We start from the raw sequence: 23,214 nt of genomic DNA on the forward strand, positions 1-23,214 counted from the left end.
TCTGGAACTCACTCCCTGAAAGGCTGATAGGAACGGAATCCTTCAAGATGTTTAAATAATTACATGTAAAACTGATTGGGATATGGATTAAGAGCTGGAAAGTGGGATTAGACTAGATGACTACTTGTAAATTGATGAGCTGAATGGGCCTCCTCTGTGCTGTAAACAGTTCTAATAATTCAGTCAGATATCAGGTTATAAGATTGGGTGGCAACATGTTCTTAAATGAACTTGTATTCATGCTCTGTTACCATTTGTAATGCATGTCAATGCATCCATTTGCAACAGTATGCAATGTTCAAATGTAACTTTGTTCCTGTATGTGGCGGTGTCAGGCATTTTGTGCAGAGCAAATATTTTCTCGCCCTTTCCAATCCCTTCACATCAGGGGTGTGTAGATTAAGTTACGGGGGCAGAGCGTGGACCTGGGTAGATGCTCTTTCGGAGGGTCGGTGCAGACTAAAAAAATGTTTTAAAAGGGCGGGACGGTTGCACAGTGATTAGAGATGCTGTCTCACAGCGCCAGGCAGCCAGGTTCAATTCCGGCTTTGGGGTGACTGTCTGTGTGGAGTCTGCACGTTCTCCCAGTATCTGCGTGGGTTTCCTCCAGGTGCTCCAGTTTCCTCCCACAGTCCAAAGATGTGCAAGTTAGGTAGATTGGCCATGCTAAATTGCCCTGAGTGTCCAAAGATGTGCAGGTTGGGTGAGGTTATGGGCACAGGACAGGGGAGTGGACCCAGGTAGGGCGCTCTTTCAGAGAGTCGGTGAAGACTGCACTATAGGGATACTATGGATACTACGTCTTAAAATACGATGCTCCAAATTGTACACAATACTCCAGCTGAAGCGAAAGATGGGTTCACCATAACCTCCTTGCTTCTGTACTCTATGGCCCAATTTTAAAATCCCAGGATCAGAGGTCAAAGTTATGCTATGGTTATGTAATCATCTGATTAAGACCTCATTTTGAGTATTTCATTCAGTTTTTTTTTTAAAATTTGTTCTTGGAATGTGGGTGTCGCTGGCTGGGTCAGCATTTATTGCCCACCTCGAATTGCCCTTGAATGGAGTGGTTTGCTAGGTCATTTCAGATAGTGGGGCAGTTAAGAGTCAACTGCATCGTTGTGTGCATCTGGAGTCACATGTAGGCCAGACCAGGTAAAGACAGCAAATTTCCTTCCCTGAAGGACATCAGTGAACCAGATTTGGTGATGGTGGTGGGTTTAAAACGACAATGGTTTCACAGTCACCATTAGACTTTTAATTCCAGATTTTTATTGAATTAAAATTTCACCATCTGCTGTGGTGGGATTCGAACCTGGGACCCTGGAGCTTTACCGTGGGTCACTAGTCCAGTGACAATACCACTATGCCACTGCCTCTCAACAAACCACAGGAAGGATATATTGAACTTGGGTGAGTGCAGTACAGGATCTCCAGACTGATAGTTGGGATAATTGGGTTAGAGTACAAAATAAAAGTTGCAGCCTAGGTTTGTATTCGCACAAGTGATCTGACCAATCTGAATGTTTATGATGATGAAAGGGTTTGATAGGACCCATGAGAAGAAGCTATTTCCTATGGTGGGAAATTCCAGAATAAAGAGAATTAACCTTAAAATTAGAACCTACCTGGTCAGGGGTAGGTTCCAACACAAAGGGGAGTGGAAATCTATAACATTCGCCCTCAAAAACTGCCGAGGCTGGGGGCTTCTTCCATTGGATATTTGTTGCCCATCCCGAACTGTACTTGAGAAGGCGATGGTGAGCCTGCTGCAGTCCACAGGAAATTGAAAACTCAGACTGATAGATTTTTGGTGGGGAAGGGCATTAAGGAATATGGAACCAAGGCAGGTAAATCGAGTGGAGATGCAGATCAGCCATGATCTAACTGAATGGCAGAACTGACTTGAGGGACTGAAAGGCCTATTCACTTGAGCCTTGCTTCCTTTTTTTAAAAAATAAAGATAAATTTAGAGTTCCCAATTCATTTTATCCAATTAAAAGGCAACTTAGTGTGGCCAATCCACCTACCCTGCACATCGTTAGGTTGTGGGGGTGAGACACACGCAGACACGGGGAGAATGTAAAAACTCCACACGGACAGTGACTCAGAGCCTGGATCGAACCTGGGACCTCGGCGCCATGAGGCAGCTGTGCTAATGACTGTGCCACCGTGCTGCTCTTGCTTCTTTTCTTAGTAGCTGCACTGGCGGTAGTCTGAACCAGATCCCTCCTGAGCAAATTCTGAAAAAAAAACAAGTGCTAGCAGTTCTACCTTCCCTGTGGAAACAAGATTCTCAGTGTCAATAGGATTGAGCCACTGGGCACATTTCTTATTTAGTAAAGGATGTAAACATTCACCTGCACACCTGAAGCTCTGAGCCGTGAGCCCCTTCTCCACCGCAATGACCGTCAGGAGACTGAGAAAGCTGCTGGTCACCGAGTACCGCTTATTTCTCGGTGTGCCCACACCACTGGAGTCCATGCCCTTTGCCATCAGATCTCGCGAGAGGCACTCAGAACTATCGGCTGCCCATCTGGAGTTAATCACAGCCTTGATTGCCTCTGTCCATTCTTGGGCCTCTTGTTGGGTGTCCGCCATGAGAATGAGAACTTCTTCTGGAAAAGTCAGTTTAAGGCGGGGAGCTGAGTCCACCGGTGCTTCAGTGGAAACGCTGAGACATAGACTAACCTTGTAAGTTGCCAACGGCCCTGCCTGTAAATCATTGGTTTGAAAGTATTTGAATTGGCTTTGGCTAAGGACAAAGGTGTACGAGTTCCAGTTGTTTTGAGGCATTAACATGTGAAGTATTCCAATCCGTACTGCGCCTTCTGTGCACAAGTGGCGAGTCCTGGGCTGGTTGGCCTCCACTTGGCAAGTCCCAGGAGGCCAATCAGGAGGTGGTGGGCTGCAGGTCCCGTTTGGCAGGCCCAAAGGTTGTGTCAGACGCAGGGCGTGCATTTGTGTCAGGAGGTCCTGCCTCCATTCTTCAGCCTCCCGCTGGGTTCGTGCTTGCAGTTGGAGCCAGGCACCATTGGGGAAGAGGACCTCTAGGACGCGATCACCATGGCTGGCTGACATGGTGATGCTTTGGCAGCAGCTCAGGTAGTATACATTGCAGAGGTGGCAGTCATCTCCAGTTCTTGCGTTGTACAGGCACAGTTCACGGGAACAAAGCTCAACGTAGCACTCTTTCCATGGGCTGACATGATCCTGCCTTCTGGCCAGGCTCCCTTTCTTTATGACATCTCGTCCAAGGGGCTGAGGATCTGCAGGATGGGAGACAGAAATATTTGCGCCTTGATTATCCATACCTTTTGTCACCTCCAGACTCAACCATCCCAACAGTCTCCTGATGAGCCTCCCTTCATCCACCCTCTGTAAACCTGAGCTCATCCGGAACTTTGCTGTTCACATTCTAGCTCGTACCAAGATCCTTTGACCCATCACCCTTGTGCTAGCTGAACTATATTCGCTCCCAGTCAGCCGCATCTCAAATTTAAAATTTCCACCCATTTTTAAATCCCTTCATGGCCTCGCTCCTCCCTACCTCTATAAACAGTCCTACCATCCTTCAAAATCTCTTCAGTGCCTTGAATCTCTGGCCTCTTGCCAATTTTCATCATTCACAACTGGTGGCTGTGCCTTTAGCATGTCGAAATCTCTCATTTTTGAAAACATAGAACATAGAACAGTACAGCACAGAACAGGCCCTTCGGCCCTCAATGTTGTGCTGAGCCATGATCACCCTACTCAAACCCACGTATCCACCCTATACCCGTAACCCAACAACTCCCCCTTAACCTTACTACGGGCAATTTAGCATGGCCAATCCACCTAACCCGCACATCTTTGGACTGTGGGAGGAAACCGGAGCACCCGGAGGAAACCCACGCACACAGGGGGAGGACGTGCAGACTCCACACAGACAGTGACCCAGCCGGGAATCGAACCTGGGACCCTGGAGCTGTGAAGCATTTATGCTAACCACCATGCTACCCTGCCCCCAAAGAAACCTTCCTTTAAAACCTACCTTTGACCAAGCTTTTGGTCACCTGATTTAATATCGACTTCTGTGGATCCATGTCAAAATATGCCTAACTACGCTCTGTGAAGAACCTTAGGATGCTTTACTATGTTCTATATGGGCACTATATGAATACTATGTTGTTGTTGCTTTTACAAACGGCAAAAATCGGAGGGCTGCTTCATGAGACAGCAGATTCTGGCAATTTATTTTTGAAAGCAAATCCTAAATTGGTGGAGTTGAAGAAGATGTTCGCACAGTTGATAAGAGCAGATTTGTCTGCTGCAGCACCCTGTTTTGGGCACTCCAAATCTCACAAGAGCACCTCCTGCTTCTTCACTGTGACATTTCCATTCCAGCTATAACTATGGTATTTACAAAGCTGCTCATTTATCACCAAACAAGGGGGTGGTTCCATGTAGCAAGTTAACATCCCCAGGCAACAGGGTCGAACCTGGGACAAAAACGACAACTGGGAGAGAACAGGAGACTTTCAGCCGGAGTGAGTTGCATTCAAATTCGTACCTGACAGTCAAAAAGATCAATATTCACTGTTCTAACTTCTCACACTGCTCTCTGTCTCTCTCTCTCTTCCACCCCTCCTACCCCAAAAATATGTTGGTTTTCTTCTAAATGTATTTCCTCCTCCCTTAGCATCGATGCGATTCAGTTGATAGCACCTTCACCCGAGTCAGAAGAGATTGTGGGTTTAATTCTCACTCCAGAAATCTGAACACAAAACACAATGCAGTTAGTTCAATGCGGCACTGAAGGAGTGCTGCACCATCCGAAGACTGTCGTGTTTTGAAAGAGACCTTAAACCAAGGGCTTGGCTTCCAAATCTAATCTAAAAAGATTCCAGAGGCTATTGAAGAGGAGCAGGGTTGTTCCCTGGTATCCTATTAATATTTATCCCTAAACCAACGTACTATCAGATTATCTGGTCGTTTATCTCATTGCTCATCACGGACTTGGTGTCTCCAAATTGGCCGCCGCATTTGCATCATTATAAGAGTGACTACACTTCAAAAATATTTAACTGGCTGTAAAGTAGGTGGGGTTTGATAGGGTACATGCAGGGAAAATGTTTCCAGTTTTGGTAGAGTCGAAAACAAAGGTAGCCCTAATGAGCTTCTTCACCCAGAGGGTGGCTAGACTGGAACTCACTGAGGAGTGGTTGAGACAAATAGCATAAATCCATTTAAGGGGTAGCAAGATAAACTGAAGGGACAAAGCAATAGAAGGAGATGCAGATGATTTACAGTCAAAGGAGTCTTGTGTGGCACATAAATGCCAAAAACCAGGTGGGCTGAATGATTTGTGCTGTTCACTTTATGCATGGAGTGTCATGTGAGAGTACCTTTAAGAAATGGGTGTTTATAAATGGGTATGTATATAAATATCTGTAGAGTACCTTTCAGAAATGGGTGTTTACTACTGCAGTGATGTCAGAGAGTGGGTGGAGCTGGGCTGTGTCAGCTTTTTACTTTCATTTTAGGCTGATAGCTGCAGGGTGTGTTTTAGTTTTGTTTTCAGAGCTGGAAGCTGCAGTCACAGCCAGAATGTGCACGAGTCTCTCTCTCTGTAATACAAAGACTGTAAATCGATCCTCTGGTGATTTAAAACTAATAACTACTTTCAGTAGTGACTTTGACCTGATATGCTTTTGTTTAAAGATTTTTTAAAGTCTTCTGGATGTTAAAAGGAAAGCTTAAAGGATTATTTAGTGTTGTATTCTTTGGGGGTTGTATTTGAATTAATGGTTGCGAAGATGTTCACTATGTTTTAAAAAGGTTAACTGGAGTTAATAGAATAAACATTGTTTTGCTCTACAAAATACTTTTCCATTTCTGCTGTACCACTCCTGTAGAATGGGCCGTGTGCTCCCCATACCACAATCTATTAAAAGGTGTGGGTCAGGTGAACTCCATGATGCACTTTGGGGTTCTCTTAAACCCTGGCCCATAACAGGAGGCAATTCTGAGATTGTAAAATGCACCACATTACTGCAAGTTCTTTCTTTAGTGTTGACTGGGCTGCAGTTATATGAGGACCAATCTCCCTTTGGTGCTTTGCTTAACTGTTCATGTGTCAGTTGAGACAGTGGGAGTTAGTTTTGCCACATTGGTGGACTGGGATTCTCTACCACAGCTCAAGAGTGCTAGCAGCCTCAGGTCACTGATCACACAGCAAGGTTCCACTGCAGAGATTTTCTCCCTGACTGTATTTCCCCAATTTATATATTTATTAATAAGGTCACCAATCCAGTTAAACAATAGTGATTGTATGACCAAATCATTGTCTGCAATGTCTCTTTGAACAAGCAATTCACCTAGGTGAACAGATCAGCATATGGGGAAATGGAGAAGGGATTAGGAGTGACACTGGGATAAGACAGACCCTGGCAGAGCTCAATCCCAAGTGCCTCCCCCTCTCCACTACCCACAAAACAATTCCTGGGGCCAGGGCAGGCAACGCCTGCCTTAGAGCTGGCAAGGCATTTTCCTTGTTTCATTGAATGACTGTTTACCACCAATTTCTCAAGGGTAGTTAAGGATGGGCAACAAATGCTGGCCTTGCCGGCAATCCGTGAATGGTTAAAAATAAAAGCAAACATTGGTCAATTTCCAGTCAAGAGTCACTGAACAACGACGAGGAGTGGGACGCCCAGCTGGATTCATCCCTTCAAAATTCAGGGTCATAGTATCCCTTACCGCACGTGGATGGAGCTTAAGCTGCCCTGACGAGAGGACTTTCCATGTCAGTATGACTCAGCACCACAATGGACAGTACCTCTGTCGTTAAAGTAAATTTCTAATATTTGTTCATGTTTCATGTCCTCCGAATTCATAAAAGCCCCAACATACTCCATTTTCCATTCACCCAATACCCCTTGCTCACTGATCTACACTGTTGTCCATTCCAGCAATGGCTGAGTTTTCAATTTATTTTTTTTAAAAATTAGAGTACCCAATTAAGGGGCAATTTAGCATGGCCAATCCATCTAACCAGTACATCTTTAGATTGTGGGGGTGAAACCCACGCAGACACGGGGAGACTGTGCAAACTCCACAAGGACAGTGACCCAGGGCTGGGATTCGAATCCGGCTCCTCAGCGCCGTAGTCCCAGTGCTAACCACTGCACCACGTGCCACTCCAAGTTTTCAATTTCTTACCAGTGTTCAAACCCCTCCATGGTCTCATAACCTTCTCACGTCGATGATGTTTTCCATCCTCGAATTCTGCGGCACGCTCCTCCAACGCTGGCCTCTTTGTGCATCCCTGATTTCACCTGTCCCACCACTGGTTGCTGTGCCTTCAGCTGTGAAGACCCCAAGCTCTGGAATTCCCTCTCTCAACCTCGCCACTTCCCTTCCTTTGAGAAGCTCCTTAAAACCTATCTCTTTCAACAAGCTATCGGTCACTTGTCCCAACATCTCTTGATTGTTTTTAAAACGCTCCCGTAAAAGCACCTTGGAATATTTTACTACATTAAAGGTGATGCATAAATACCTGTTGTTGGAAAAGCTAATTTCCATTTTTTTTTTTTTGCAACTGTTTAATTCTTTGTAATAAAAGCTCCTGCTGGCAATATGCTTCTTACAAATGATAAGACAGCTAAAAATTGCTTTCCTTTTATGCTGTGGAGATGGAGACGACTCTCAGCTTCTTGTACTGTAAGTGAGAGCTCCTGCCATTCATTAGTATTTTGCATACTTAAAAACCATTACATTCAGCAGACATACTAATCCGCTATTTGCTGGATAATCGATGTAGGCTTTATCACTGCACTTTCCCTATTAATCCAATAATGAAAATGATCTTATTTTCAGTCTCTGGTGCGTTTAGCTTGGCTGCAGATGACAGTGGCCCATTTTCCTCCTCCGCGACTGGAAATAGCATTTCAAGGATCTGTGATCTCCAACATATCTCTTTCACTCACTTCATCTCTCTCCTACTTCATCTCTTTCCCTCCCCCTTACTCTCTTTCCCCTTCACCGAGGGAGAGAAAGCTAGAAAAATATTTTTCCTCTATTAGAACTGTTCAGACCTCATGGATCTGGGAGGATACATTCAATTGCCTTATGCTCAATGAGACAGATAACTGTTCAGTTCTTTTTTTTTGTAAACTTGGAGTACCCAATTCATTTTTTCCAATTAAGAGGGCAATTTAGCGTGGCCAATCTGCTTACTCTGCACATCTTTCAGTTATGGGGGCGAAACCCACACAAAGATGAGGACAATGTGCAAACTCCACACGGACAGTGACCCAGGCCGGGATCAAACCTGGGACCTCGGCGACGTGAGGCAGCAGTGCTAACCATTGTGCTACCGTGCCACCCATGGTTTGCAGATGGCTGCAGAAAGACTCAGACAGGCTAGACGAGTGGGCAAAGAATACAATGTGTAAAAATGTGAGGTTATGCACTTTGGAAGGAGAAAGAGATGCACAGACTATTTTCTAAATGGGGGAAAGCTTCGGACATCTGCAGCACAAAGGAGTCCTAGTTCAGGATTCTTGGTTAACGTGCAGGTTCAGTTGGCAGTTAGGAAGCCAAATGCAATGTTAGCATTCATTTCAAGAGGGCGAGAATACAAGAGCAGAGATGTTCTGCTGAGGTTGCGGAAGACTCTGGTCAGATCACATTTGGAATATTGTGAGCAGTTTTAAGCACCGTATCAAAGAAAGGGTGTGCAGGTCGAGGAGGGAGTCCAGCCGAGATTCACAAGGGTTTCTCATATGAGGTGTGGTTGAGGACTCGGTCTGTACTCGATGGAGTTCACAATATATTGAAATGATCCATTTCAGGTTCCATTCCAACATGATATCAAAGATATCAAAAAACAATAGTTATTTGTTAGTCTTACTTCGGTGGTCGGTAAGTTAATGGAAAAGGTCTTGAAGAATAGGATTTATGACCATTTGGAAAGATTCAGCTCAATCCGGGATAGTCAACACGGATTTGTGAAGGGTAAACCTTGCCTCACAAATTTGATTGAATTCTTTGAGGAGGTAACTAAGTGTGTAGATGAAGGTAGAGCAGTTGATGTCGTACACATGGATTTTAGTAAGGCATTCGATAAGGTTAATCATGGTCGGCTCATGAAGAAAGGAGGTGTGGGATAGAGTAACATAGAAGACAGAGGGTGGAGGTGGATGGAAAATTTTCAGACTGGAGATCAGTTACCAGCGGTGTATCACAGGGATCAGTGCTGGGTCCTCTGCTATTTGTGATTTTTATCAATGACTTGGAGGAGGGGGCTAAAGGGTGTGTGAGTAAATTTGCTGATGACACCAAGATTGGCAGAGTAATGGATGAGGTGGAGGGGTGTTGTAGGCTGCAAAGAGACATTGACAGGATGCAGAGCTGGGCCGAAAAATGGCAGATGGAGTTTAACTCTGGTAAGTGTGAGGTGATTCATTTTGGTAGGAAAAATCTGAACGCGGATTACAGGGTCAACGGCAGAGTTCTGAGGAATGTGGAGGAACAGAGAGATCTTGGGGTTCATGTCCACAGATCTCTGAAGGTTGCCACTCAAGTGGATAGAGTCGTGAAGAAGGCCTACAGTGTGTTCGTGTTTATTAACAGGGAGCTTGAGTTTAAGAGCCGTGGGGTTATGCTGCAACTTTACATGACCCTGGTGAGGCCACACTTGGAATATTGTGTGCAGTTCTGGTCACCTCACTATAGGAAGGATGTGGAAGCATTGGAAAGGGTGTAAAGGAGATTTACCAGGATGCTGCCTGGTTTGGAGGGTAGGTCTTATGAGGAAAGATTAAGCTAGGGCTTTTCTCTTTGGAGCGGAGGAGGATGAGAGGCAACTTAATAGAGGTTTATAAGATGATGAGGGGGATAGATAGAGTGGACGTTCAGAGACTATTCCCTCAGGTGGATATAGCTGTTACAAGGGGGCATAACTATAAGGTTCAGGGTGGGAGATATAGGAGGGATGTCTGAGGTAGGTTCTTTACTCAGAGAATGGTTAGGGTGTGGAATCGACTGCCTGCTGTGATAGTGGAGTCAGACACTTTAGGAACTTTCACGCGGTTATTGGATAGGCACATGGAGCACACCACAATGACAGGGAGTGGGATAGCTTGATCTTGGTTTCGGACAAAGCTCGGCACAACATCGAGGGCCGAAGGGCCTGGTCTGTGCTGGACAGTTCTATGTTCTAGAACAATCCAGTGACACTGGAGTTATTTCAACTGGAGCAGAAAATGTCAAGACTGAATTGAGAATTTAAAAATGATGATTAATTTTGATAAAAAAAGACTTGCATTATGTAGGACCTTTCATGACCTTAGGATGTCCCAACATGCTTTATAACCAATAAAATACCTTTCAAGCGTAGTCCCTGTTATAATGAAGAAAGTACAGCAGCCAATTGTGGACAGCAAGATCCCACAAACAGCATGGAATTCTGGCCAGATCGTCTGATTTTGTAACATTGATTGAGGGATAAGAATTGGCCAGGACAGTGGTGTGGACTCCACTGCACTTGTTAGAAATAGTGGCATTAAATCTTTTACATCCACCCGAGGGGGCAGACTGGGCCTCAGTTTAATGCCTTATCCGAAAAATGGCATCTTTTGACCGTGCAGCACTATCCCAGTACCGTACGAGTGTTGGCCAGGAGGATGTGCGTAAATCGCTGGAGTGGCGCTTGAACTCACAACCTACTGATTCAGATGTGAGAATACTGCCACTCAGTCATGGCATCGGGGAAACAGCATTTCCTCTGTTTGGGGAGTCAATGATGAAGGGTCTGCCTGCTCGGAGGCGCAAGTTGGCCGTGCCAGATTGGGGAGAGTTACTTAAAGAGATGACACTGGAAAGGCAATGGCAAACATTCCAAGGAACACATGGGGGACTTGCAGCAACTGTTCATTCCTGTCTGGCACAAAAGCAAAATGGGTAAGAGGGCCAATCAATGGCTTACAAAGGAAATTAGAAATAGTATCCTATCCAAGGAAGATGATAACAGATTGGCCAAGAAAAATAATAGGTCTGAGGATTAGGAGCAGTTTAGAATTCAGCAAAGAAGGACCAAGGGATTGATTAAGAAGGGGAAAATACAGTACGAACGTAAGCCTGCAGGGAACATAAAGACTGACACTAAGAGTTTCTGTAGATATGTGAATAGAAAGAGATTGGTAAAGACAAATGTAGCCCCCCTACAGACAGAATCAGGGGAATGCATAATAAGGGACAAAGAAATGACTGAGCAATTGAATACATACTTTGGCTCCATCTTCACAAAAGGGGACACAAATCAGATACCAGAAATGTTGGGAAATGCAGGGTTTAGTGAGAGGGAAGAACTGAGGGAGATCAACATTAGTAGAGAAATGGTGCTGGGAAAATTGATGGGACTGAAGGCGGATAAATCCCCAGGGCCTGATAATTTGCATCCCAGATTGCTTAAGGAGGTGGCTCTGGAAATAGTGGATGCATTGGAGGTCATCTTCCGGGATTCTATAGACTCTGGAACAGTCCCTGCAGATTGTCACTCCAATATTCAGGGCAGCGCGGTAGCATAGTGGTTAGCATCAATGCTTCACAGCTCCAGGGTCCCAGGTTCGCTTCCCGGCTGGGTCACTGTCTGTGCGGAGTCTGCACGTCCTCCCCGTGTGTGCGTGGGTTTCCTCCGGGTGCTCCGGTTTCCTCCCACAGTCCAAAGATGTGCGGGTTAGGTGGATTGGCCGTGCTAAATTGCCCGTAGTGTCCTAAAAAGTAAGGTTAAGGGGGGAGTTGTTGGGTTACGGGTATATGGTGGATATGTGAGTTTGAGTAGGGTGATCATTGCTCGGCGCAACATCGAGGGCCGAAGGGCCTGTTCTGTGCTGTACTGTTCTAAAATATTCAATAGGTAGAGAGAAAACAGGGAATTATAGACCAGTAAGCCTAACATCAGTAGCGGGGAAAATTCTTGAATCCATTATCAAGGTCTTTATAGCGGAACATTTAGAAAGCAGTGGCAGGATCAGTCAGAGTCAGCATGGATTTATGAAGGGAAAATCATGCTTGACAAATCTGTGAAGATGTAACCAGTACAGTTGACAAGGGGGAGCCAGTCGATGTGGTATGTTTGGACTTTCAGAAGGCATTTGACGAAGTCCCTTATAAGAGATTATTGTGCAGAATTAAAGCACATGGGATTGGGGGAAGTATATTGAGGTGGATAAAAAAACGGTTGGCAGGGAGGAAGCAAAGAGTAAATAATGGGTCCTTTTCAAATTGGCAGGCAGTAAGTAACTAGTGGGGTGCCACAGGGACCAGTGCTGGGACCCCAGGTATCCACAATATATATTAATGATTTGGATGAGGGAACAACATGCAACATCTAAAATTTGCAGATGATACCAAGTTGGGTGGGAGGGTGAACTGTGACGAGGATGCAGCGATCCTACAGCATGATCTGGACAGGTTGGACGAGTGGGCAAATCAATGGCATATGCAGTATAATTTTGATAAGTGCGAGGTTATTCACTTTGGAAGCAAAAACAGCAAGGCAGATTACTACCTGAATGGTAATTTGGAAGAGGGGAGTGTGCAGCGGGACCTGGGTGTCCTTGTGCACCAGTCGCTGAAGATAAGCATGCAGGTGCAGCAGGCTATAAAGAAAGTTAATGATATGTTGGCCTTCATTGCGAGTGGGTTCGAGTACAGGAGCAGGGATGTCTTGCTGCAATTATACAGGGCCTTGGTGAGGCCACACCTTGAATATTGTGCGCAGTTTTGGTCTCCTATTCTGGGGAAGGATGTTCTTGCTCTCGACGGAGTGTAGCGAAGTCTTACCAGACTGATTCCAGTGACGGTGGGACTAAAAAATGAATTTAAAAAAATAATTTAGAGTACCCAATTCATTTTTTCCAATTCAGGGGCAATTTAGCGTGGCCAATCCACCTACCCTGCACATCTTTGGGTTGTGGGGGCGAAACCCAAGCAAACATGGTTAGAATGTGCAAACTCCACACGGACAGTGACTCAGGGCCGGGATCAAACCTGGGACCTCGGCGCCGTGAGGCAGCAGTGCTAACTGCTGCACATCAGTGCTGCCCCTGGAGTTCAGAAGAATGAGGGGGATCTCATTGAGACGTATAAAATTCTAACAGGACCAGACAGGAAGATGCAGGGAAGATATTCCTAATGGTGGGTATGTCCAGGACCAGGGGTCACAGTCTGAGGATTCAGGGTAAACCATTTCGGAGAGAGATGAGGAAACATTCCATCACCCAAATAGTGGTGAGCCTGTGGAATTCATTCCCGCAGGAAGTAGTTTGATGTTAAAATAGTGAATATATTCAAGAGGCGGCTAGATATAGCACTTGAGGTGAATGGGATCAATGGCTATGGGGAGAAAGCAGGGTTAGGCTACTGAGTTGGATGATCAGCCATGATTGTGATAAATGGCGGAGCAGGCTCAAAGGGCCAAAAGGCCTCCTCCTGCTCCTATCTTCTATGTATCTATAACTCTCCTTTTTCTAAATTGCAAAATTCTTATGTCATTTCAGTCTTCCATATTTATCTGAAAATTATGGGCCACTTGTCCTTCCAGGACACTGGCACATTCTGATGACACCCAACTGTACCCTCTTTAGGAATGCTTTAGCTAATTATAAACAATTCCTGTTGTTCTTCAATTTAATTGTGAGTAGTTTGTCCTCATCGCTCCAGAAGGCACCAGACTAAGTTGGACCAACAGGTGCCATCGATACCTTGCAAACCTTGCACAGGCTACTCACTATGGAAGTCCGGGGGGGGTTGACTTCCCCCTCCCTTGCCCGGTATTATCAAGGTTTGTAATCATGCTTTTGCGGTAATGAACTATTCTAGGCACATAGCTTACAGCATCCGGAACCATACCTCAGTATAAACCACCAGCAGTACAGCAGAAAGCTGATTGGAAATGTAAACAAGAGATAAGAGTTGGAAGATTGTTTTCAGAGGGTGAGCCGACATACAATTCCATCAATCAATGTCGAGTCTCTGTTTGGTAAAGAGTTTTCTTCCCTTGCGTCACGAGGAAGTCCTGAGTGCAGGACAACTGCTATTTTTTTAATAAATATTTTAATAAATATTTTTATTCTCCTCCTTTTTCACATTTTCTCTCAAATTTACACCCACCAACAATGGACAATAATCAGCAACAACTATGTCAATCCCCATAACAATAACAACAATCCCATCCTCCCACCAAACCCCCAAACATTAGCCTGCATTTTTACATAAACAAATGACAAAAAGGAATCAGGGATTACCTATAGTCACCCTTAATACACACAGTCCCCCTCCCCCCCAACCCTCCCACCCATCCCCCCCCCCCCCCCAACTAATAGGATAGATAGAGTAGACAGTCAGAGACCTTTTCCCCAGGTGGAACACACCATTACAAGGGGACATAAATTTAAGATAAATGGTGGAAGATATAGAGGGGATGTCAGAGGTAGGTTCTTTACCCAGAGAGTAGTGGGGGCATGGAATGCACTGCCTGTGGAAGTAGTTGAGTCGGAAAAGTTAGGGACCTTCAAGCGGCTATTGGATAGGTACATGGATTAGGGTAGAATAATGGAGTGTAGGTTAACTTCTTAAGGGCAGCACGGTAGCATTGTGGATAGCACAATTGCTTCACAGCTCCAGGGTCCCAAGTTCGATTTTGACTTGGGTCGCTGTCTGTGTGGAGTCTGCACATCCACCCCGTGACTGCGTTGGTTTCCTCCGGGTACTCCGGTTTCCTCCCACAGTCCAAAGATGTGCAGGTTGGGTGGATTGGCCATGAAGAATTGTCCAAAATTCTATGATTAACCTAGGACAAAAGTTCGGCGCAACATCGTGGGCCGAAGGGCCTGTTCTGTGCTGTATTTCTCTATCTATCTAACTAATGTTCGATGTTCTCCAGTTCTTGAAAGTGCATAATGAATAATGACCATGACTTGTAGAACACCTCCGTCCTTCCCCTCAGTTCAAACTTAACCTTCTCAAGAGTCAAGAATTCCAACAGGTCCCTCCGCTACGCCAGGGCACAGGGTGGAGAGGCTGCTCTCCATCCCAACATAATCCGCCTTCAGGCGATCAACGAGGCGAAGGCCACGATATCTGCCCTGTTTCCATCCCTGGCTGATCCGACACCCCGAATATGGCCTCCCGGGGACCCGGGTCCAGTTTCACATGCACCACCTTGGAAATTACTCTAAAAACCTCCTCCAGTAATCCTCTAGCTTTGGACAGGACCAAAACATATGAACGTGACTTTTGTTTTATAAATTCAGAGTACCCAATTCATTTTTCCAATTAAGGGGCAATTTAGCACAGTCAATCCACCTAGCCTACACATCTTTGGGTTGTGGGGCGAAACCCACGCAAACACGGGGAGAATATGCAAACTCCACATGGACAGTGACCTAGAGCCAGATTCGAACTCGGCTTCGTGAGGCTGCAGTGCTACCACTGCGCCACCGTGCTGCCCACCATATGAACGTGATTAACGGCCCCCCCCCTTCCCACAACACGCGCACACATCTTCTACTCCTTCAAAGAATCAGCTCATCCTTGCCCCCGTGAGGTGTGCCCTGTATACCACCTTCAGCTGTATCAGCCCCAACCTCGCACAGGAGGTGGAGGCATTTACTCTCCGGAGCACCTCACACCAGACCCCCTCCTCTATAACCTCTCCCAACTCTTCCTCCCACTTTGTTTTGATCCCTTCCAGTGGTGCCACATCCTCTTCCAAAATAGCTACGTACACCGCTGACACTACCCCCTTCTCCAGTCCCCTTGTCGTCAGCACCTCCTCCAGCAATGTGGAGGCCAGTTTCTCCGGGAAGCTGTGTATCTCCTCTGTGGCAAAATCCCGAACCGGCATGTATCTAAACATTTCTCCCTGCTCCATTCCATACTTCGCTTCCAGCTCCTTCAATCCTGAAAACCGCCCCCTAGAAACAAATCTTTTAGCGTCTTAATCCCCTTCTCTTCCCATTTCCAGAAATTTCCATCCCACCTCCCTGGCTCAAATCTGTGGTTCCCCCGAATCAGTATTTCCCTTGACCCTGCCCCCAACCCGGTTTTGGCGAAACTGCCTCCAGATTTTCAATGAAGCTATTATTACCAGACTCCTCGAGTATCTCCCCGGAGCTATCGGGAGCGACGCTGTTGCTAGTGCTTTCAGTCCTGACCCCCTGCACAAACTCTCCTCCATTCTGACCCACTGGGAATCAACCCCTCTGACCCAGCTCCGCACCTTCAACATCAAGTTCAGAAGACCCAAACCCCCTGCCTGCCTTCCCCTCTGTAGCAGCACCTTTTTCACTCTAGTCATCTTCCCTCCCATATGAATGAGGTAATCCTTCCTTCAATCTCCCTGAAAAACGCCTTTGGCAGGAAAATCGGTAGGCATTGAAAAATAAACAGAAATCGCGGCAACACATTCATTTTAACCACATGTACCCAACCCGCCAGTGACAGAGGGAGACCATCCCACCTTGCCAGATCGGCTTGCACTCTCCCCACCAAACTAGAGATGTTGTACCTGCGAAGCCTCCCCCTCCCCCGGGCAACCTGCACCCCCAGATACCTAAAGTGAGTCCCTGCCCCCACCCCCGGCCGAGACACCGCAAAATACTTACTCTTGTCTAGGGTCAGCTTGTACCCCAAGAAAGACCCAAATACCCGCAGCAGCTCCAATATTCCCCCGATTGACACACTTGGTTCCGACACATATAACAGCAAGTAATCGGCATATAAGGACACCCCTATGCTCTATCCCCTCCCGCACTATTCCTTTCCACGCTCCTGAACTTCTTAATGCGATGGCCAACGGCTCAATCACAAGTGCAAACAGCAGGGGGGACATAGGACATCCCTGCCTCATCCCATGGTGGAGAGAAAAGTATCCCGAGCTGATGTTATTTGTGCAGACACTCGCCTTGGGCTCCTTGTATAATAACTTTACCCAGTTCACAAATCTTGGTCCAATCCCAAACCGCTCCAGAATTGCCATCAAGTACCCCCATCCTACCCGGTCAAACGCCTTCTCGGCATCCAATGCCACAACCACCTCTGTTTCCTTCCCCTCTGCCCGTGCCATAACGATGTTCAAAACCCTCCTAATGTTCGAAAAAAAGCTGCCTCCCTCTCACGAACCCTGTCTCATCCTCACCTATCACCTTTGGGAGGCACTCCTCCAGCCTAACCGCCAGTACCTTCACCAATACCTTTGCGTCCACATTCAGAAGTGATATGGGCCTATACGACCCACACTCTGTTGGATCCTTATCTTTTTTTAGCAACAGGGAAATTGACGCCTGCCCCAAGGTTTGTGGCAACACCCCCCCCCCTCTTCCCTATCGCCTCTTCAAACATCCCCACTATCAGGGATGCCAGTTTATCCTGGGATCTTTTATAATATTCCACCGGAAATCCATCTGGCCCTGCCCCCTCCCCGCCTGCATCTTCCCAATCACATCCTTTATCTCCTGCTCCACTATCGCTCCTTCTAATGTAGCCCTGTCCCCCTCCCCTAGCCTCGGGTACTCCAACCCATCTAGAAATTCCTGTATTTCACGGTCTCCCCCGGGTGGCTCTGACTTGTACAACCTCTCATAAAACTCCTCAAAAACCTTGTTAATCAGCTCCGGAGCCACCACCAACTTCCCTGCCCTATCCCTCACCTTAAGAATTTCCCTTGACACTGCTTCCCTCCAGAGCTGACCTGCTCACATACACCCTGCCTTATCTCCATGTTCATAAACTGCACCCTTTGCTCGTCTCAGTTGGCGCACCGCCTTCCTGGTAGACAGTCGGTCAAAGCTCGCCTGTAGTTCCTTCCCCTTTTCCAGCTTGGCTGGGTCCCCATCTTCTGCATGACTCCTATCTATCTCCAACATCTCATCTATTACCCTCTGCCACTCCAACCTCTCCTCTTTGTCCACCCTGGCTTTAAACGAGATCACTTCCCCCCTCACCACCGGCTTTAGAGCCTCCCAGACAACTGCCTTCAACACCTCACCCGTACAGTTGAAACCTACATATTCCTTAATTACCTTTTCAATTTTTTCACAGAACACTTGGTTCCCCAAAAGCCCCACATCCAGTTTCCACCCCAGCCTCTGCGCTACCCCCTTCTCCAGTACCATATCCACCCAATGCGGAGCATGATCTGACACTGCAATCGCATTCCGACCCCTTGACTCCAGCCAGCAAAGACTTTCCCACCACAAAAAAGTCAATCCGCGAATATACCTTATGACTGCTGAGAAAAGGGCAGCACGGTGGCCTAGTGGTTAGCACAACCGCCTCACGGCGCTGAGGTCCCAGGTTCGATCCCGGCTCTGGGTCACTGTCCGTGTGGAGTTTGCACGTTCTCCCCGTGTCTGCGTGGGTTTCGCCCCCACAACCCAAAAAATGTGCAAGAGTAGGTGGATTGGCCACGCTAAATTGCCCCTTAATTGGAAAAAATAATTGGCTAATCTAAATTAAAAAAAAAAAATGACTGCTGAGAAAAATGAGTACTCCCGTTCCCTTAGGTGCAGGAACCTCCAATAGTCCACCCCCCACATTTCCACCATTAGCCCAGCCAGCGCCTTCGCCCCCCCCCTCTCTCTCTCCCCCCCCCCCCCCCCCTCTCTCTTCCCCCCCCCCCCCCCCTGATGGGAGCAGCGAGCGCGGCCGTGGTCTGTCCAACCTTAGCTCCTGCACCAAGTTCCAGGCCCCCCCCACAATCAGTTTGTGTGTGTGTCCATGTCAGGGATGGCCCCAAACACCTTCTTCGCGAATCCCACATCGTCCCAATTGGGACCGTATACACTAATCTCCCCTCCAGCGCCCCTGTCACAATCACATATCTACACCCTATGATCTGCCACCACCTTCTCCATCTGGAAGCGTACCCTTTTGCTGACCATTACTGCTACCCCTTGAGCCCTTCCGTCAAATCCAGAGTGAAACACTTGACTAACCCAGCCCTTTTTAAGTCTCACCTGGTCCTTCACCCTCAAGTGAGTCTCCTGCAGCATTGCCACATCGGCTTTCAAACTTTTAAGATGCGCAAACACCCTTGACCTCTCGACCAGACCTCCTAGCCCTCTCACGTTCCACGTGACTATCCTAACTGGGGGTCTCTCACCCCCCCCCACCGTTCTTATCCACCATCATCATACCACCGGGTCCTGCCCATAAGCCTGACCCACCCGTCCATTGTTAACATTGAACCCCTTACCCCCCCCTCCCAAGAACCACCCCCTATATTTCCCCTTGAAAAAACATCTCCCAGTATCAATCCCTTCCCCCCCTCTCGCTCGCCTCGTAGGCCCATTGTAGCCTGCAATCCAGGCTCCAACGTCCGCAGCCCTCCTCTCACCTCACCTCCGTTGGACTCCTGCTATTTAACGGTAATAAATTAGAAAGTAGAACTCAGGGGAGATGGTGGAGCAGTGATAAATGTCACTGGGCTAATAGTTTAGAGTACAGGCTAATGTTCTGGGAACATGGGTTTGATCCCACCATGGAATTTATATTCAATAAATAAAATCCAAAATTAAAAGCTAGTCTCAGTAATGGGGACCATGAAACCATCGTTATGAAAACCCATTGTCTTCACAAATGTCCCCTCAGGTACGGAATCTGCTGTCCTTATTTGGTCTATCCTACATGGTGATTCCAAACCCAGAGTCAATGTTTTTGACTCTTTTTTAAATATAAATTTAGAGTACCCAATTATTTTTTTCCAATTAAGGGGCAATTTAGCGTGGCCAATCCACCTACCCTGCACATCTTTGAGTTGTGGGGGTGAGACCCATGCAATGCGGTTAACTCTTAACTGCCCCCGCAAAAGGGCGGCACGGTGGCACAGTGGTTAGCACTGCTGCCTACGGCACTAAGGCCCAGGTTCGATCCCGGCTTTGGGTCACTGTCCATGTGGAGCTTGCACATTCTCCCTGTGTCTGCATGGGTTTCACCCCTACAACCCAAAAGATGTGCATGGTCGGTGGATTGGCCATGCTAAATTGCTCCGTAATTGGAAAAAAACAAATGGGTATTTAAATTTATTTTTTAAATCTGCCCCCTGAAATGGCACTCAGTTCAAGGACAGTTCAGTGTGGATGACTAACGCAACCTTGCCAGTGATGACCACATCCCATGAAAGAATAAAGAAAATATCTAGGAACGGGGGGTCAGTCAACCCCACTAGCCTCTTCCACCGTTCAATTAGTTCCCTGGCTGATCTTAACTCCATTTACTCACCTTGTTTCTGCAATCCTTTTTTTAATATAAAGAAATTTAGAGTACCCAATTCATTTTTTCCAATTAAGGGCAATTAGTGTGGCCAATCCACCTACCCTGCACATCTTTGGGTTGTGGGGGCGAAACCCACGCAGACATGAGGAGAATGTGCAAACTCCACACGGACAGTGATCCAGAGCCGGGATCGAACCTTGGACCTTGGCGCCGTGAGGCAGCAGGGCTAACCCACTTCTGCAATCCTTAATACCTCACCTAACAAAAATCTATCAGTCTCAGTTCTGAAATTTGAGTGGTGGTCTGTATGGTGTTTGCACGTTCTCCCTGTGTCTGTTTTAAGGTTGCACTGAACTCCCCGACCAGAGGTAAATGGAGAGAAACTATCAAGTAATTTGATCTATGAGCTCACTCTTTAAACTTCTATACTCAAGGAAATACAAATCCAATCAATGTAACCTGCCCACATAATTAAATCTTTTTAACCCTGGAATAATTCTGGTGAATCTCCACTGCATCCCCTCCAACGCCAATATATTCTTCCCGAGATGCCCAGAACTGAACCCAGTACCCCAGATGCAGTATAACCACAACTTTATTCATAATAATAATCTTTATTGTGACAAGTAGCTTACATTAACAATGAAGTTACTGTGAAAATCCCCTAGTCGCCACATTCCAGCGCCTGTTCAGGTACACGGAGGGAGAATTCAGAATGTCCAAATTACCTAACAACACGTCTTTCGGGACTTGTGGGAGGAAACCGGAGCACCCGAAGGAAACCCTCGCAGACACAGGGAGAACGTGCAGACTCTGCTGAGACAGTGACCCAAGCCGGGAATCGAACCTGGGACCCTGGCACGGTGAAGCAACAGTGCTAATCACTGTGCTGTAGTGCCACCCATATAACCTGCAATCCTTAGCATTACAGTCCACTCAAGACAAAGGCTAACATTCCATTAGACTTCAGACCTGCAGTATGACTATCATTTTGTGCAGTTGACGAGATGTTATACCAGTTGCAATATGCGTGGCACTTACCTCCTTGGCTTTGAGTGGCCGTTGCAAAGTTTCCACCTTTGGTAAATGATGAGAACGAGATGCTGGAAGGAGGTATCTCCGAATCCAGTGGACAGCAGGCTGGCAGCGGCCCAGAGTGCGATCGGCAGTGAGATGGAACAACGTCGGATTGCGATCGAAAGAGCAGTGGCCGGTTGGGCGACCGATCCTCAGCCAGATTGCCCTTCCTGGTGTGAGCCGTGCCGTAACTGTTTGGGATGAAGGAGCGTTCAGTGTCCATACCATCAGCCCACTGCTGTGTCGGCCCGTTGGCCATTCTAACTGGTTTGCTGGTGGGTGTATTCCTCCCGACTTCCATTTGCTTTGCAGACTCCGATTTGCTCAGTTTCTGAGGTGCACTTCTGCTGCTATTTCTCTTGTCTGACCTCTCACCCCTCGATTTGAGGACTTCATGGCCAATGATCACTGGGACCTCCTGGATGCCAAATACCTCCCGTTTTGGGAGATCCTCGCGTCCTATCTGGTCATCAATGCCACTGAACAGAAAGAACTCCTCAGTGGCCTCCAAAGCAGGGCTGATATCATCTGCTTCCAGTGCCTCCATTGACAGCTGTTGTTAAAGTCTGGGCTGTGTTACCAATGTACCAACGATTCAGTGATGAGTCCAAATAGTTTGATCAAAAGGGCAGTAAAATCAACTCTCAAGTGTCCAGCAGCTCTGCTCCTTTTAAAAGGTTTCTTGAACATCAACGAAAGTCCTATTCTTCTAAACTGCTGCAACAAGCCAGTTTTATTACTAATGGATACTGCACCTGATCCTTACATCTGGCACCGTACAGTCCTTAAAAGAATGGTGAAGGCAGTGTGCCAATTTGGCAGTTCAAGCCGACTCAAAGAAAGACAGGGAGTGGTTCATTTACTCTGTTTATAAGATCTATAATTGGACACAGTGCAAAAGACTACAAAAATGCTGAGGAAAGCAACTAAAAATATACATCTAAAATTCTGACACAAACAAAATATTCTTATTGCCAAGTAAAAGAGTTCATGTCTTCACTTCAACTGCAGGCCTCTAACATACTATCAAAGCTAAGCCATGTGGATGGACTGGTATAGTCCATGAGACAATGACGAACCTGGAATTCTTCAGTCTTTTCACTTCAGGAATCTTGCAATATGTCAACAAGCCACAATAGTGTCGAGTGATACGAGTGCATAGAGGTGCTTTTAGCTCAGCACTCCAAGTCGTCAAAGCAAAGTGCCTGCATCGTGCAGTAAGCACCACACCTGCCCCAGGGAAAATGAGTCTAGATTGACAGTTTACAATCAATTAGAACACTTCTGGGCTGCCACATATGGGTTGTGTTTCTTGAGAGTTTAGCACTGAGTCCTCCACAAAAGCACGCTATGTCCATTGTTCAATTCTGTCCATGTTGAGAGTTGGATACAGGCAGAACAGGTCAACCCCTGAGGGGAGAAGGAGAGAACAGGTGACTTTCTTTCTGTGCTTGGCACATTAAAGATGATCAGTTTTTAATTGATAAAGATGCAGGGTTAAGCTGAAACATCAATGTTAAGAACATTATTTCACACATGTCCAATACACAAATAATTCAGATGGTTTATATATGGATTAAAAGATGGATACAATCGGAAATATAATCAAGGAGATTCAGGTAGTTTATATATAACCTGAGCGGGAGGGAATGGATCAAGAGCAGAAGGGACAACAGGATGTAGAGTGAATATGAACGAGAGCACTCAGCCAGCATGCAAAGGCTAAATGTGGTCGATCGGAGGCTGAGGTCGACAAGCAGACATCAGGCAGCATGAGTCTGCTGAACAAACCCAAGAGCGAGATGACACTACAGCAGCCAAAGGAGAAAGAGTTTTTTAATATATAAATATAAAGTATCCAATTCTTTT

The 23,214-nt window shown here is 46.6% G+C and overlaps 1 protein-coding gene across 1 annotated transcript in view; it reads right to left on the reverse strand.

The window, feature by feature from the left end:
- Window positions 1-23,214, reverse strand: part of plekhm3 (pleckstrin homology domain containing, family M, member 3) — an 82,427-nt gene that overhangs the window by 52,697 nt on the left and 6,516 nt on the right. The window contains exons 3-4 of the mRNA XM_038790265.1: window positions 21,310-22,755; window positions 2,278-3,272 (exon numbers count right to left, since the gene is read on the reverse strand). Of these exons, the coding sequence (XP_038646193.1) occupies window positions 2,278-3,272; window positions 21,310-21,892 (1,578 nt within the window). The 5' untranslated portion in view covers window positions 21,893-22,755. The remainder of the gene's footprint in view (window positions 1-2,277; window positions 3,273-21,309; window positions 22,756-23,214) is intronic.

Source organism: Scyliorhinus canicula, chromosome 2 (assembly GCF_902713615.1).
Source record: "Scyliorhinus canicula chromosome 2, sScyCan1.1, whole genome shotgun sequence".
Classification (NCBI taxonomy): domain Eukaryota; kingdom Metazoa; phylum Chordata; class Chondrichthyes; order Carcharhiniformes; family Scyliorhinidae; genus Scyliorhinus; species Scyliorhinus canicula.